The following is a 17,637-nucleotide window of genomic DNA, read 5'->3' as shown; positions in this document are numbered from 1 at the left end:
GGGAAGGTTCTTCAAAGAAGGTGACCTTTGCTTTGGTGTGTAAAAGGTGAGAAGACAGCCATCAAGAAAAGCCCAAAGGAAACGCATTCCAGGCAAAGGGAAAAAGAGAAAGAGTTTGGTGTTTTGAGAGGTAGAGAGGCCAAGATACTTAAGCGTAATAAGCAAAAGGGAGGCATTTCAAAAACTAGCTCACGGAGGTAGGAAGAGGTAGGAAGAGCCCAGATCATGATGGCCTTTGAAGACCATTACAAAAAAACTAGATTTTATTCTCAAGTCAATAGCAAGTCATTGAAATATTTGATCTTTGTATATCTTAAGAAGCATACTCTCAGTGGACTAGGACTGCGGAGAAGAGCAAGAGTGGAAATGGAGCCCTTTGCTGGGGTCCAGATCAAAGATGACAGTGGGACTGACCAGACCCGTGGTGGGGCAGGAGACGAAAGTCCATAGATTTGCAGACCGCTCTGTTTTTGCTCGGGCAACTGGGTAAATCATGTCACCATTCGCTGGAAAGAAAAGGGTTGAGGGTTAAGGTGATGTGTAGGAATAAAAAGTATCATCTGTGTCATACTATGTTTTAGACGCTTACTAGACATTTAATTTGAGATGTCAGGTGGATGAGAGAAGGAGATATAAATTTGAAGCAAAGACACCAGCATAAAAGTGAGCCCTGGGCTCTCCAAAATTGGTAGGTGAGGTGGAAGGGATGCCATCAATGACAAAGACAAAAGGTGCAGGAGAGGAAAGAAAAAATTGAAAGAAGGTAGTCTCGAGAAACTGAGTCCTTTTTTTCAAGAAGGAGCAAATGCGTGACCACTATGTCGAAGGAAAGGGAAAGTCAGATGAGGCTAGAGATATATCCATGGGATTTGAGATATCAAAGCATTGTGGATGTCAACAAAAGAAGATGCACTATAGTTTTTTTAAAAAGCATACAGTGGGGTGTCTGGGTGGCTCAGTGGGGTAAAGCCTCTGCCTTCAGCTCAGATCATGATCCCAGGGTCCTGCTTCCCTTCCTCTCTCTCTGTCTGCCTCTCTGCCTACTTGTGATCTGTCTTTCAAATAAATAATAAATAAAATCTTTTAAAAAAAAAGCATATTTTCAGTCATTTCCAAAACTATCTTGCATAGAATTATACCCACATACACACAGGTCTTTTGTCCTTTGAACCTAAAACATAAATGAGAACACCTCTTAGATGTTCTTTTTATAAGGCTCATTTTGAAGAACTTTCCTTATCAGTACGTACAGACTTAGAACATCACTTTATTGGCTACTTACTACTTTGTTACAAGGATTTAACCCGTACCTTTGATCTCTCCTTGCGTTGTATAATTCATTATACTGTGTTGGACACTATACTTCTCAAGTGTTCTGTTTGTGTGCATCCAGGGACAATGATGGATGTTTGAATGTGGGGGAGAATCAGACAGCTAAGCGATGACCCTTCAGAGATCAGAGCTGGAACCAAAAACTCAAAGAGTCTCTCTGTCGCACCGTATTGCCTCCTTCGGTGTTGTGAGAATTGATTGACATTTGGCAGAACTGAGCACAGAAACAAAATTTACAAGCACTCATGAACAAATCAGGTCTTTTCAATGGTGATCTTCTAATTAGATTTCTTATTCAATCTTGCATTTATTAAAATAAATACATGGCCCAGTATGATTTCCCTTCAAAGCCAGGCAATTAAAACGGCTCTGGGTTGTGTTGTTGCTGCTCGGTTTTGTTTCTTGTTTGCTGTTTTCACTTATTCCTTAGGTTTGCATGTCCTGTGGCTCCGAAATTCCCTTCTGAACACGTGTTACAGACGACATGTTTGCGACCCCCAAACTTCAAACGTTGAAACCTCTAATATCCCATGTGATGGTATTAGGAGGTGGGGCCTTTGGGAGGTGAACAGGTCACGAGGCTGGAGCTCACAGGGATAGGATGAGCGCCCTTATAAAGGAGAGCCCAGAAAGCTCCCCCCACCCCTGCTGCCAGGTAAGGACACAGCAGGAGGACGGCTCTCTGTGAACCAGGAAGTGAGTTCTCACCAGACACCAAGTCAACCGGCACCTCAATCTTGGACTTGCCAGCTCCAGGACTAGAAGAAATACATTTCTGCTGTTTGTAAGCCACCCAGACTCTGGTATCCTATTATGAAGCAACCGGAACGAAGATAAGACCAATCTTAGAAATTCAGAATGTTGTCATCACCCTCCATTTTCTAGATCCAGCATCTATTTCTTTAGATTCGGACACCTGGCAGTACTATCTAATCTAAGAAAATAATAAAGATTTTACATGTTGTACCCTTCCCTCAAGTGGCTGATGTGACTTACGCGAAATCCGTAGCAACCCTCCTCTGCCCCATCAAATCTCCCTTCCTTTTTTCCCACAGCCATCACTTTCATTTGTTCTTTTCTTTGACTTACCCTGTTTCCCCAACCTTCATTCCCTGTTAAGACTGTTTCTCCCAGCACATTACAGGTGTCAGTGGAAAAGGGGGCAAAGCTCAGGCGAAGCTAGAACGAGCCCTCCACCCTGTCCTTGGTGGTAGGACCCTTTGCTACAGAACTTGAGTGATCTTAGGCCCAAAAGATCCTCGTATTTCAACTTGGAGACTCAGACACCGAGAAAAACCACATGTGAGCCACTGAGGGGAGCATGACCAAAAGAGCAAATGCTGGTGTTCAGGTGAGGGTAAGACCCAGGCAAAGTTTCAAAAGTGCTGGAATCTTCCATGCCTTCCTGCCAACACAGCCTATTCAAGGGGTCACAAGCTGGGATGCCTCTCGGCCACGTTGTCTTTGGCCCACACAAATATTTTCGAACTTTCCAATTATTTGTCAACCTTTAAAATTGGGAAATGCGATGCCGCCATCCAGACTGGCCAGTTCTTCGGAAGGGGCAGAACCCAGCCAGCCTGCCATGAGACCAGCGGCCCCAGCAGAGAGGCACCTGCTCCCTCCCCCATAGCAAGGGTTCTCCGCTTTGCTGTTTGCCCCATTATTTTCTATCTGGCCCACCTCACTCATTCTTGTTATCTGCACTCCCACCGTAGGCATGCGAGTTTATAACCTTTGAAAACAAAGTCCTGCCAAGCACTCTCTAATAAAGATTTGGCAACATTTCCAAAGTAGCTGAGAATTTTATTTATTTATTTTTTTAATTCACTCCTGCCTATAAGGGATTTGGGTGGTGACCGAAACTTCCCCATCAGATAATCCAGCAGCATACAATCTGACTCTGGTTTTCTGACCATCCAGGCATATGGAAGACCTGGAAACGAGACAGGAAAGGAGGGCCAGTGGGGAACACAGTCAACTCTGCACCCGCATACCCCCTTCTGCCTTCCTCAAATTCCTGGCCATCCCATCACCACGAATGTGCCAAAGATTGCGAACTGGAGTGCTTCTGCCAAGAATATATATGCATCCTAGTAGGGTTTTCAAAGACAAAGAAATGCTACCAAAAACCAGATGGGACTTTGCTATAATGGTTACGTGTCCCAGCTGGAAAGGTGGCAAAGAGAAGATAGTTCGGAACAAGACAGTCCCCAGTTGTGCCCCCGTGACTGCCATGTCCCTGTCCTCCCCGTGCATTGTCGGATGTGAGCCCACGCTGCTTCTGCTGCTTCTGGAGAAATCCATTCTCAGGATACTTGGTGACTGTCATTCACCAGCAAGATGCCGAGGGGCATACGTGCAACGATCACGGTTATGACATATGCTGAGAACACGAGGACTCGGGTGCCTGCCTGAGACAACACCGCTACCGTCATCCCACCTCCACACGCCGGGGTCATCCCACACGGCCGGGTGAGCACCCACCCAGGAACGTTAGATGATAAAACTGCAATTCACAAAAGAAAGTCAAACCATGAAGTTATTATCACGTTTAAAAGCAAAGAGTGGAAAATTAACCTGCCAAAGAAAACAGCTCGCAGGAGCAGCAGCCGGAATCAGGGCAGGCGGGGCGGGAGGAAGGGGAGCGTGGCCCCAACAGGAAGCACCTGATCTCAGGTGAAGGCAAATCCCGCAGCTGCATCAGGCCCGATGGAATCTTCTGGGTAAAAAGGCGTGGCTGCAATTCATGCCTGGAGCCAGGGAAGGCAGAGGTCAGACACTTCTGAGCATCTATTTCTCAGTAAATGAGGTTTCTTTCCTTCCGAGGCTCCGCTAGGAGATCAGGTGCGTGTGAGCGACTTCTAACTGGTTTGGCTCCGAGCTAAGAGCAAGAGGGAAGGCAGGTGCTGTGGTCTCCATGGATCAATTAAAGATCAATCAGAAGCGGAGCTAGAATATTCCAAAATTACAAAGTGAGTCCATGGGGGAGATGGGGTTTGACTGAGAAGTGGATTTGTGCAGCGCCTCAGGAACATGGCAGCTAGGCAGAGGGAGGTCCTTCTGGACCCTTCCTCCATCACGTGACTGCAGGTCTTTCACTCTTGAGGCAACACGAGGAAAATGCCAATCATCGGAAAACCAAGTCCTGGGCACAAGAGGTACCAGCCCGGGTTAGTAAGGAAACTCAGCTTCCCAGTCTTCTTGCCCAGGGCTGATTTCCCTCTAATCTTGCTAACTACATCCAAGCACTCCCATTTCTCTCTTCCTTTCTTCAGACCCCTTTATTTTTCGCTATATAATACCTGAACGCTTTGCCGGAAAGTTCTCTTCAGACGAAATGGCTTATGGATGAACGTCATGAATGGGCGCTTGCTCTGTGAGCTTAAGGTTTGCACTTAACTTTGGACCACATTTACGGGGGGGGGGGGGGGGCACAATTGCTGCTCCTGGAGAAGAAGCCAAGGGCTTCAGATATTTACTGAACTGTTACATATACGTCTGGAAGGCAAAAGAGAGATCCAACGGGTAGATGTTACAAGCAAGCCGATTAGAATTCACCAGGTTAAATCTCTTCAATTATAGCGGTGTTTGCTTTGTCCAGTACTGAAGCCCATCACTGGGCATGCTTAACAGATCTGAACAAAATCCCTCTCAGGAGCACACTGGAAGGGACACCAGCACTGGCTAGGAAAGAGAGAAGTCTCAATCTAAGATCTTACAATTCTGCAGTAAATAGTATCATAGGAAAATAGTATCATAGGATAAATAGTATCATAGGATATGTAAATAGTATCATAGGATATGATAAATAATATCATAGGAATAGTCTTTCCACAATAACATACATAGTCGTACAGCCATGTCATGGGGCAGTTGAACAAACATGAGCTTTAGGGAAAAACTAGACAGGAGAGGTGGCCATCCCTTACTCCATAGCAGAGGGTGATTCTAACCTAGATTTGGATAAAAACTGACCAGTCAACAGACCTGAACTCAGATAAAGGGCTGGAAAAAATAATAAGACTGAAAGGACAGAACCTTCAGGATCAAATCCAATGGGCTAAGGGAGCTATACTTGTAAATTACACATGGATAGGACATGAGGACCGAACTTAATGGCATGGGTTTTTTGTTGTTGTTGTTGTTGTTGTTTGGCTTTTGTTTTTTTTTACCTTTTTAAAAATTTTAAATGCTTACTCTAATAGGAAAATTCGGATTCTGGTTTTTCTACTCTGGGTAAGGAGGAGAATGAAAAAATCTCACCTCCACCCCGTGCCCATGTCTGCATGAGCAACACAAAAGCTATAAAAAATTTCCACTCTGGGGCGCCTGGGTGGCTCAGTCAGTCAAGTGTCCAAATCTTGATTTCGGCTCAGGTCATGATCTCAGGGTCATGGGATTAAGCTCCAACATCTGGCTCTACACTCAGTGGGGAGTTGGCCTGAGAGTCTCTCCTCCTCCCTCCCCCTCCCCACACATGCACTCTCCCTCTCTCTCTCTCTTAAATAAATAACTAAATCTTAAAAAAAAAAAAAAAAAAAAGAACTTCCATCTGCAGATGACAGCCTCTTTGACCAAATGCCACAGGGCTGGCAAAGATTTCTAAACAGATTAATGAGAGGCTTCTGAGAATGTTAACTCAAAACCATTGTTTCTGAGATACAGCTTGGGTCTCTTGGAGAAAAAAGCTGGCCAGCTAAAAAGAAAGGTATGGATATGAATATTGTGGACTCACTGGTCGAGTCTCTGTAACACAGCACCAACATTTTCTGCAAAACTGTTATTACTATACTAGTGGCGCTGTCTTAGAAGTCTGTGCATCTCTGTCATTTAAAAAGCTAATCATAACATAATGTTAACATATGGAAACCAGGCTATTCTTGTTCTCCAGGCTCATGTGCCCCTGCTGACCACAGCATTTTCTTAGCCCCAAAAGGGTTGGTCTTACAACCCTTCTGGTTACTTCTGCATTTCCTTCTTTAGAACCCTCTAAATAAAAACAAAAGCAGAGGAAAAAAACAAACAAACGTGCAATTTACTACAGCAAGTAAAAGCCAGGATCCGTTTAGCGTGTGTATTCCCTGCAATTCACTGGTATGCCCCTTCTTAAGAAAATGACAATCAAAAATAACTTTGCTGTGCCACCGATGTTTGCCACCAAGCCACTCCACATGGTCCCACCACCCAAATCACACACGCGTCTCCACTCCGGCACACTAACCGTCCACCATACACCCACCCAACAATCAAGAAAAGAAGACCTTCCTAAGAAAGCAAGTCACACAGACACTAGCTTTACACCCCCAGTGGGATCCGCCGGGAGTGAAACATACAAAGTCAGCCCACACACATTCACGTGGTCTCAAAGTATCTCCCCATCAAACACTTACTCATAGAAAGGGGAAACCAGTCATTTTAATGGAGAGAAGACTGGCAGACGCTATTTGTGTCACCACCAAGGGACCAAAGTTAAAATCACGAGTGACGAACCAAGTCGGCATCACGCACTTCCTGATCTGATGTGCTTAGAACCCAGCACTCCTCTGGTGTTCTTGCTAAACCTGAATTAATCATGGAATTAGATAATCTACAAAATACCAGGCCTGTAACTTTCAGAAAGACTGCTAGCTGTTGGAGCGCCTGGGTGGCTCAGTCGGTGAAGCGTCTGACTTTTGATTTCAGCTCAGGTCACGATCTCGGGGTTCCAGGATCGAGCTGCGTGATGGGCCCACACTCAGCCGGGAGTATCCTTGAGATTCTCTCCCTCTCCCTCTGCCCTTCCCCCCACTTGCATGTGTGCATGCTTTCTCTCTCTCTCTAAAATAGTCTTTAAAAGTAAAAAAGTGTTAGTTGTTGAAAGGAAAAAAAAAAGAAAGAAAAGAAAAGGAAAGAAGTATGACACAGTCTACAAAGGGGACATCAGACAAATTGACAGCTAAATGTGTTCTTGGCCCAGAAAAGAGACAACTGGCAAAACTTGAATGAAATCTGTAGACTGGATACTAATATTAAATCATTGTTAATACCCAGATTTTTACAGAATGTTAACTGTCTGTACTTGTGCTTATAATAACAGAATGTTCTTGGTTTGAGTAAATACACAGTGAAATCCATAAAGTCATAGGGGCATCATGTGTGTAACTTGCTCCCAAATTTTCAGAAAAAAAAAACTTATATAAATAGATTTGTACACACATATACATGTGTGTGGGTGTGGGTGTGTGTATAGAGAAGAGAGAGAATATGATCAAATAAGTATGGTAACATGTGAAACACAAACATTAACATTTGGGGAATGTGGGAAGCTTACACAGGGCTTCCTCACAACATTTCCATGACTTCTCCAAGTAAAAAGGTTTTCAAGATTAAAAAATAATAATAATGACCCAAGTGGGCCTGAGCTTTCCCAGGACGGAGCTGGAGAAGGAGGAGGAATATCCCATCTCCATCCCGTCTGGTCCCCCATCCCCAACACCTGAGAAGCACTGAATTGTTGTTGGTTTCCCTGAAAGCCACTTTAGAAGCCTGCGGTGAGCTCGCCCAGGGCACCCCTACATCTCCAGAGCCTAGTACAGGGCCTGCCATATACTGATGGCTCAAGAAATGGTCAATGAGTGAATGAGCTATAAGAAGTATCTGAGAGAAACCGGGGACAGCCCCCACCAGGGTGCTCCAGCCACGAAGTCGGTAGATTATGGCGCTCTTGTATAAATGGCTAGGTGGGAATGAGGGGCAGGAGGCATCCGAATAAAGAGTAAGATATGGTTCTCCCAAGGGTTATTCTTTTTATTGAGGAGGAATGGTAACTGAGCATGTGCCCTAGAGCTGTCCTGAAATGGCCCTATTCTCTGGACTGGGGGAGGGAGGGCATACATTCCAGGTATGATGTGCGCCAGTGCCCAAGGTCTCTGGGGGATCCCGCATAAGCTTTCTGATGCACCTAGATGAACAGAAATGAAGACCAGGGAGGGCCGCCTGGGTGGCTCAGTCAGTTAAGCGTCCGACTCCTGGTTTCAGCTCAGGTTGAGATCTCATGGGTCGTGGGATCGAGCCCCAGATCAGGCTCCACGCTCAGCGGGGAGGCTGCTTGAAGATTCTCTGCCTCTGCACCCCCAATAAAAATAAATAAAAATCTAGAAGAAGAAGAAGAAGAAAGGGAGGAGGAGGAGAAGTAAACCAAGATTCCCCAAGATGACATTAAAGACTGAAACAGCTCCCTAGTCAGTAAATACTTCATTATGAACACAATGCCTCATTACATTCTGTTCTTACCTCCCGAACCGACTAGCACTTGGTTTCTCAAATTCACACTGACTACACACATGAGGTATGAAATTGGAATCATTTTAATTACCAAAGTTCAAGAAAGCTTCGGAAAAAGTTGTTTAGCAGATGAAAAACGTGACTTTGCTTCAAAAATTCAGCTAATTCAAGAACATCCCAACAGATTGCTTTTCCAGAGACATTCAAGTCTGAACAGAGATGAAGGGGAAAAAAAACAATCCTCAGGCCACCGGAGAGTAAGTCTTAGGGGATGTTCCTATAACTCAAAACTGGGTTATAGAAAATTGGGACCTACAAGAAATGTGCGTTCTCGAATCACCGAGATCCAAGTTCACAATCATGAACACCATGTGATAATATTCCAGAAACAAATTAAACAAGGCAAACCGTGGCACATAAGAGAGGGCAGGACTCCAAATGGCAAACCTGATTTGCATATTAATGCAAAGAAGGACTTTTTGCTTTAATGAGGAATACAATTTTCGTGGAATCTCTAGGTGAGATTGTTGTGCTCACTTGTAGGGACTTGTACACCAATTTATTTGAAAATGAGTTCATATGGCAAATCCGAAACATAATGGGGGTGGGGAAAAAAACTCTTTCTAATGAATAAGTAATCACCAGTGAGCCCACAGAAGAACTGGGGTGGGCTGGTACAGCTGTCTTGCTCTCCATTTTACTTGCCACAACTGGGGGACAAGTAGCTCCCCCTCAGAGTCAGTGCCCTCCTCTAACTTGACAAGGACAGGTGTGTAACTCGCCCTGAGCATTAGCTGCCAGCTACTGGTTGATTTGTCCCTAACAACACCCTTCCGCTTCCTATCTCCCAGTTCGAAGCTGCCCTGCCTCTCTAGAATGAAGTAGGAGAAGGTAGATGTATCACATCTCCTTCTAGGTACTCCCGAGGGGATGTTGTTTCTATAACCCTAAAGGACACAGAGTAAAGACAATGTGCAAGAAAGTTACCTGATGAGCCCTACCTCAAGATCAGGAGCCAGCTTCCAACCCTTCTGTGCTCAGTATCCCTCCCGTCCCCACCGTGATCTAGTCCTCGGGCTGCCAAAGGCATGGCTCCAGCGTCAGCTGAAATTGCAAGGATCCGTGGTACCTGACACCTGACCTAAGGGTTCTATTAGGGACCTCTCTATGGAGTTCGGCTAGAACCTCAGATCTACACGCACATCAGTATGATGGTATGATACTCTCATTGTTTCAACACATCCGAATCAATCGATATCTCCCCTCCCACACACTCCTCCCTTCTCCATGAGAACCCATACTCATGATACCCCCGGGCTGTCGTACCAGTGGGACGATAATGGCATTTTGGTGAAAATCAAGCCATCATCTATTTTGGTCTGAAGCGGAAGCCAAGACACTGGATCCCAGGATAATAGGACGGCTCCCGAAATGTGAGTCTTCACGCTGGTCATCAGTTGCTGGTGTGCTATTACCAATGAAAAATGCAGAAGCTTTCGCCTCTTGGTCCCCCCCCCAACTGGTTCTTCTTACCTTTGGTTCCATTGAAATGAAACTGTGGGTTCCTCTGCTCGAGAGAACTGACCTTTTAATCGTCCTGCTATGGTAGAAGTGGTAGTAGTCCTTCAGGGCCCCAATCTGCAAAGACAGGAGGAGAAGCTCAGAAGGGAGTTAGCGGGAATTAAAGAGAGTCTTCTGTGTCCCTGTGTTGCATGAAAATAAGAACACAAAACAAAACCAAAAAAAAAAAAAAAAGTCCATAAATTATGCAGTTGCCTCTATGCTTAAATGTTACTTGAACCTTGGTGATCACTTTTCCAAAGAAGGACATGTGACATGAAATGGAGTGTCCTTGAGGCAGTGACTGCAGAACTCAAGATTATAATGGGGCAGCTTAGCTCTCCATATCTCCCTTTTAATGTTTAATTTATATGCAGCATTTTAAGTAATTCTATATCCATTTATATCCAAATGTGGGAAAGAGAAAAAAAAATCAAATAGAGATCTGGTTATAAAAACACGCTGCATTCTGTTTGCTCCGAGAAATGTACAATGAAGGACCTCGTTAGATTATTTATATCATCCATTTGAAATAAGTCCTGAGCAGTTGGTCATTCACAAAGGAAACACTACTTAGTTTGTTTCCTGCCTTCAGTCGGCAGCATAACGACATCGTAGTTATGCATTTATTACAAACTAAAAATGGGCAGCCAGACAAAGATCACATACCCTAGCTACCAGCTAAGCGACCCGGGGAAAGCCAAGGCAAGCGAGTCGATCACAACCACTGCTTTCAACATACTCATCTTCTCACCTGCGCACCCCTCCCTTTTGTTGAAAACAGTTCAGTCTGCTTAGGATAGCTTTGAAAATAAGTCACTGGCACTTTCAGAAAACAAACAAAATCCCAGATAATCAGTTCTCTCAGCAAATTATCAGATGTGGGTCACATACATGGAAATGGAACAAGACAGCAAATAAAGACAGAAGAGCCTGGTTCTCGCTCTGGGGGACACTGCTCAGAAGTGGCTTCTTCGCTAAATCCCATGTACTTACTATGCCACCATTTCCATTCCTATAAAACCAGGTGTTGGGCTGGTTAACGTATTTATTTTTTACGAGTTTATTTATTTATTTGACAGACAGAGATCACAAGTAGGCAGAGAGGCAGGCAGAGAGAGAGGAAGGGAAGCAGGCACCCTGCTGAGCAGAGAGCCCAATGCGGGGCTTGATCCCAGCACCCTGGGATCGAGACCTGAGCCGAATGCAGAGGCTTTAACCCACTGAGCCACCCAGGCACCCCTGGGCTGGTTAACTTCTAAGATCACTGCAGCCCTCAAATTCCATCAAATTCTACTCTTTGACAATGACACTTTTTTTCCTTCTTTGTTTTGCCCAAATACATCAAATGAGCTATTTCTCCAGAACACCATGGCCCTGCCCTAAAAGAATGACCATCAACAGGATGGTTTCCATTGGGGAAAATACAAAAGTTGGCTTTCTTAATTAAAAAAAAGAAAAAGGGGCGCCTGGGTGGCTCAGTGGGTTAAAGCCTCTGCCTTCGGCTCAGGTCATGATCTCAGGGTCCTGGGATCGAGCCCCACATCGGGCTCACTGCTCAGCGGTGAGCCTGCTTCCTCCTCTCTCTCTTGGCCTGCCTCTTTGTCTACTTGTGATCTCTGTCTGCCAAATAAATAAATAAAATTCTTTAAAAAAAAAAAAAAGAAAAACCTCAATGGCCCAGCTTCATTTTTCCAGATAAAAGGTTTATTTTTTTAATTCCCTTCTTTCCATCGATTCTCAAGCATCATTCTATCTCTCCAGTGAGGATGATTGACCCAGCTTCTGTGCCGTTGAAGAGTCACCCCCTACCTGGGACTTTACACTCTAAATGAATGACTTGAATCATCATTGGATAGGACAGTCTGAAGTCACACATTTTTAACTCAAGTGGAAACTGCCCAGATATACCCAGAAAAGATCGGGAACTCAGAAACAGCAGCGAACAATGAGGAAGAAGACACAGATGTCCACAGATAGCCTCAGTGTCCAAGAGGGTTTCAAGGAGGGATTTACAGGCCAATTTTAAGATTCCAGAGGACTAAGGGTAGAATTCACAATGGGCTGTGTAATCCTTTATAAGAAAATCTTAAAATCCCAAGGAGCTTAGAGCTTTCATCTCATGTAGCTTTTGTCAAGAGCGCTCCTTGGGTAAACACAGGAGTTTTTGTGAAAAGGGACATAAAATCTTTGGCAAAGAACTTTATACAGAACCTATTACCAATGCGCAAAAGGTCCATGAGTTTCAGACCATGCCCATGCAACTACAATGGAACCTCTTTGATGATAGGAAATAGCTGAATTCAACTGAACCATTAAACTCAAATGTGGATGAAATATGTCCTGAAGATTTAATTCTGATCCTTTGTGGCCTCTTTGGTAAAGACTGGAATCCTGGACTTACATAGCGTGTACAAAGCTGGAAAACAGAACCCTCGTCCTGACTTAACATGCTTTGGGATGTTGGATACATCACTGAACTATGTTGGGCTTTGGTTCCTCACTGTAAAATAAGGACACAGCAGGCACAGTGGACAGAGACTGGGTATCAGAGTCAGATGAGGGATAACAATGTGTACGGGTGAGCGTGGTTATAAGGACTGAGCAACGTAACAGGTGCACTGCCTGGTCAAAGCCTTGCTGGGTATGTAGTTTCCGATTATCGGTTTCCCTTCTAAATTTACATTTCAGTCCTACTTTCTCTCACCTCTTGTCCTGCAATCCCTTACCTCTATTCCTTGGTGAGAATACCTCTTGGTGTGCCCTACCTCTTGACTTCCCTTATCTTAACCGGCCAACGTCAAAAAGTCTGACGATAACGCTGTTGGCCAGGACGTAGGCACAAATGCAGCATACGTAGGACTGGGAAAGAGCACTCCTTGGGTTTTTTTTTTTTTAAGATTTTATTTATTTATTTGATAGAGATCACAAGTAGGCAGAGAGGCAGGCAGAGAGAGAGGGGAGGAACAGGCTCCCTGCTGAGCAGAGAGCCCGATGTGGGACTCGATCCCAGGACCCCGAGATCATGACCTGAGCCGAAGGCAGAGGCTTAACCCACTGAGCCACCCAGGTACCCGGGACAACTGTTTTGAAAGCCATTCGGTAGTATCAGTAAAATTATAAACTGTACCCAACCTTTAACGCAGTTTTTCCACTTCTAATAATTTATTATGCAGATACAGTCACTTATGTATAAGAACGGATGTTGGAGAAATTCTGTAAAGCAAAATAATTCAAACAACTAGCTATAGTCAGTAGGTGTTTGGCTCTATATGAGCTGAAGGAATTGATCTCAAAGGAAGGAAGGAAAGAAAAAAGGAAGGAAGGAAGGATGGATGGGGGAGGGAGGGAAAAAGGAAGGAGAGAGAGAAATAGGGAGAGAAAAGGAGGGAGGGAGGGAGAACATATGACCCTGTTTTCGTAGGAGAACAAAGAAAGGATCTGTACTACATGCATGCTTATATGCACGGGATATTTCAGGAAGAATGCTTGAACTACAAAGAGAGCCTTTCTTTTCATTGTTTATGTGTATGTATTACTTCTTAAATTAAGAAAACTAATTATAAATTAAAGAAATAGTAACTAAATGAAATAGTGTGCACCCACAGGTGGCACCTACTCTTCTGGGGGCAAATCCACTTCCCAACGTCTGTGTGCCTGGTACAAGGGCCACCTTTCTCCAGGCCGTGAGATCCCTCTAGCAGGAAGCTCTACCTTACCTCCACCTTGCAGGGGTCCTGTTTCCTCTACAGAGTCAGGGAACGGTGTTCTAGGACTGCGTGATGACGCATTGACTAAAGGCCTACCATGTGTCAGGCATCGCCCAGCTCTTCTGCAGGTGATTATATTTAACTGAATTCCCCCAGGAACCCTAGAAGGTAAAGATCGTTACCTCCACTTTGATCAATGAGGTTGTGGGAGCTCGGAGAGTGCCCACACCTACACAGCTAGGACGGTAAGGGGAGGGCTGGGGGCGGTGGGGGAGGGATGTAAATCCCTGCTGAATGGCTAGCTAGCATATGAGCTTAGGCTGCACGGTGTATCCTACAGGTGGGCTCGGTCCAGCATCCTTCCGGTGAGCTTCCCTGCACTGCAGAGCTAAAGGGCTCCACTCTATGCAGCCAGGGTTCTGATGTGATTAAGGTTCTGCCAATCAAAGGCAGACTACAGCATCCCGGGGCGGGCTCTTGGGGGCCCTTATGTGTTTAGCGGTTGTGCTGGCAGAGGTCTTAATGCAGGCTGCTAGCTTGCGCATTTGTTTCGCAACATCCTGTTTTGTTGATAGATTGGTAAGAGATCACAGAAGAGCTTTGGGGGCAACAGAGTAGCTTCCTCGTGCCTCAGTTTTTTGTTGGGGATGAAGCAGCAACTCTTGGGGAGGCCTCTTCTGTGAGGTGGCATTGGGGGACACTTCTGAAAGCTTTGTCTTCTCGAATGATTCTACAGGCTATTTAATAGTCTATACTGAACGCCTTCCAATGAAGAATGACTAAGTGGATTCTGCAGAAGGCTCCCTACTAAATCTAAAATTGGAGAGATCAAAACTTCCGGAAAAGTAGCTGCTCATTTACACAATCTCATACAACTTAGAGACCCTCCAAGTGATGTACCTCCTGAGTCATGAACGCTTATGGGTACCAGTGAGGCCCAGGCCCCCGGGTGACTCACTGTGTTCTGACCACCTGTTAAATGAACACACTTGCTTCCAGTCCTCTCAGAGCCATATGCACCAACCTCCTCTTTCAAATCTGTTTTCTACACCATAGCCAGAAAAAGGCCAGAAAATGTAAATCTGGTCATACTCCTGTCTAAAATGTTTAGGGGCTTCCCTCTGCTCTGAAAAGAAACAGTAATAGTTAACACTGAATATTACTTAATATTATAGTTTCTAAAGTAAATCAGAATAATAATATCCTATTAACATCAATGCTATGCCAAGAACTCTCCTACAGGCTTTGCCTCAGTCTTTTTTTTCCTTTTTGCTGCAAGACAACAGCTTAAGGGTAGCACATGTTAGCTCCATCATTCTACATCATTCGAACAAAATAATCTGTCACCTTGTGGAGTTATACACATTTTTTAATCTAAATATATATATTTAAAAGCGTGTTTATGTCTCTTGTCTATTAATATGCATGTCCCTTATTGGTGAGAATTGTGTCTTTCATATTCTTTCAACAGCACTGAGCATGCTGAGGGCATTTAATAAACATTAGGAAGAAAAATGTCATAACATGTTGAGAGCTATTCAAAAGAAAGACAGTGTATGAAAACAAAGCAGTAATATTATCTATAACCTGACATTCCACCCAGCTCCTCCAGGGTAACTTAAAACAAAAGATGACTGTGTTTGTATGTTACCTAATACCAACAAGGGCTAAAACAAGAAGCAATTTGTAACTAACATAGGGAGGTTTTATAAATAAATCAGAAGCCATTGGCATATATGAAGTACAAAATCAATAGGAGAATGGCCTAAAATGAACCTTTTCCTTAATTCCACATAAAGGAAGGAGAATAATTCTTTCCCTCTTGACCCTCTTAAGCTCCTTTTCTCTACAATCACACACAAAACACTCTTCCCTGCCAATCAGCACAACACGATTCTATACAACAGTAAGCCGATAAATTTCATCTTTTGTTCCCGATTCTGTCAAGCGTTTGTGCATTTTCTTCCTTAGTGGCCGCCTCTCACCCTTGCACCCAGGGTTTTCCTATCACGACCCTTTCGCAAACCAAACTCTTCTTAGAAAAGTTTTTTTTTAATGAATTATTTTATACTAAAGTGTAAATGACTGGTTAAGACTCAATGTCTCCATTCTTTCAGGAACAACTGCATTTGATAAGAAAATTAAAACTTCAGCCAAATAAATGAGACCATTGTGTTTCCAATTTCCGAAAACAATCACTGTCAGAAAACAATTATGGGAGGGTTTTTGCTTTGGTTTTTGTTTTTCTGCTAGCAAGAGGGAACCTTCCCTGTGTACCTGAATTCTTACGTCACAAGGGAGCTATTGAATTCTGAGCCAAGTTAGGAGCCAGAAGACTAATGTTTTGCAATGGCTTTGAACCCAGTGAGGAGCTGTGTGGCCTTTCTGAATACATTCACCACCAACCGTCTCACCCATGCTTGTGACTAAAATCCCTTCTAGTCTAATGACTCCAGGCATATAGCTGGCAAATCTTACACACATAAGGGTGTAAGGGTGACCAACCATGTCAGTTTTCCCAGGACTGAAGTGTTTCCAGAGACACAGAACTTTTCAATACTTAAACTGAGCAGTCCCCATCAAATTTGGTCACCCTGATTATGAAGCAGCAAGGTCAAGGGCCCTGTGGCCACCTCCATAAAACTTGTCTGCCTTGTTCTCCCTCCTGCCCTTTCCAATCTATACATTTATCCAAATTCCGAACTCCCTTTTGAAAAGCTATTTATCTCCACTCCAGAAATATTTTTAAACGGGCAAAATTTGAAAAGATATTTCACAAAAGGAGATATACAAACAGCCAATAAGCATGTTAAAAAGATGCTTAAGTGCAAATTAAAATCATAAAAGCACTATACACATACCCGAATGGCTACAGGTTAAGGACAGACAATGCCAAGTTCTGGTGAGATGCTAGAGCACTGGTGCTCTCACACATTGCCAGCGGGAGTATAAAATGGTTCAACCTCTTTGGAAAATTGTTTGGTAATTTCTTATGAAACACACATCCTCCTCATGACCCAAACAATTCATTTCTAGGTATTTACCCCCCAAAAAGGAAACCCTGCTTTGAAACTAAACTCATACATAAATGTTTACACCAGCTTTCTTAGTAACACTCCCACACTGGAAACAATGAAGATATTCATCAACAGGTAGATGGAAAAATAAATTGTGGTATATCCATACAGTGGAACAAGCTACAATAAAGAGGAACAAACTGTTGATAAATGTGACAACATGATGATCAAAACATGATGCTGAGGCAAAAGAATGTACATGGTGTAGTTCTACTGGTGTGAAATCCTAGGACAGGGGATCTACAATGACGGAAGACAGATGAGTGACCATCCGGGTGTGGAGTAGGGATCGACTAGGAAAACCTGGAAAAACTTGGAATGTTGGGAATATCAGTATCTTTATTATAGTGGTAATTATATGGGTACCAAGTGCTTCTGTGAGCTGGAACCAGCTCATCGTAGACTTACAAGATTCAATTTCTTATCTTCCCAACACCCTGTCCAATGACATCACACTGATGACTTGAAATCAACAATGATGGAAATATTAACATATCAAAGAAATTGGGAAAGTCTACAAATTAGGGCTTCTTTCCCTCCTGACAAGTCACTTTTCAGTATTCATCAGCACACCGATAGGGTACAGAGATTGTTCAACACTCATCCCGCCTTCTACGAAAACGGCTGCATTCGGAGGTATGTAAATTAAACATCAATAATGGTGATTTGGAAAGTTATAAATTCCCCTCTAC

At 43.9% G+C, this 17,637-nt stretch overlaps 1 protein-coding gene across 3 annotated transcripts in view; it reads right to left on the bottom strand.

Moving 5' to 3' along the window:
- The window catches only part of PCSK5 (proprotein convertase subtilisin/kexin type 5), a gene marked incomplete at both ends in the record, with an annotated part of 451,941 nt that overhangs the window by 399,628 nt on the left and 34,676 nt on the right, over positions 1-17,637 (bottom strand). For all 3 annotated transcript variants that reach the window (XM_080819756.1, XM_080819754.1, XM_080819755.1), the window contains one exon: positions 10,132-10,236. In XM_080819756.1, coding sequence (XP_080675882.1) covers positions 10,132-10,236 — 105 coding nt within the window. The remainder of the gene's footprint in view (positions 1-10,131; positions 10,237-17,637) is intronic.

This window comes from Martes martes (genome assembly GCF_963455335.1).
Source record: "Martes martes genome assembly, chromosome: 12".
Taxonomy (NCBI): domain Eukaryota; kingdom Metazoa; phylum Chordata; class Mammalia; order Carnivora; family Mustelidae; genus Martes; species Martes martes.
This window is presented reverse-complemented; position numbering and strand designations above follow the sequence as displayed.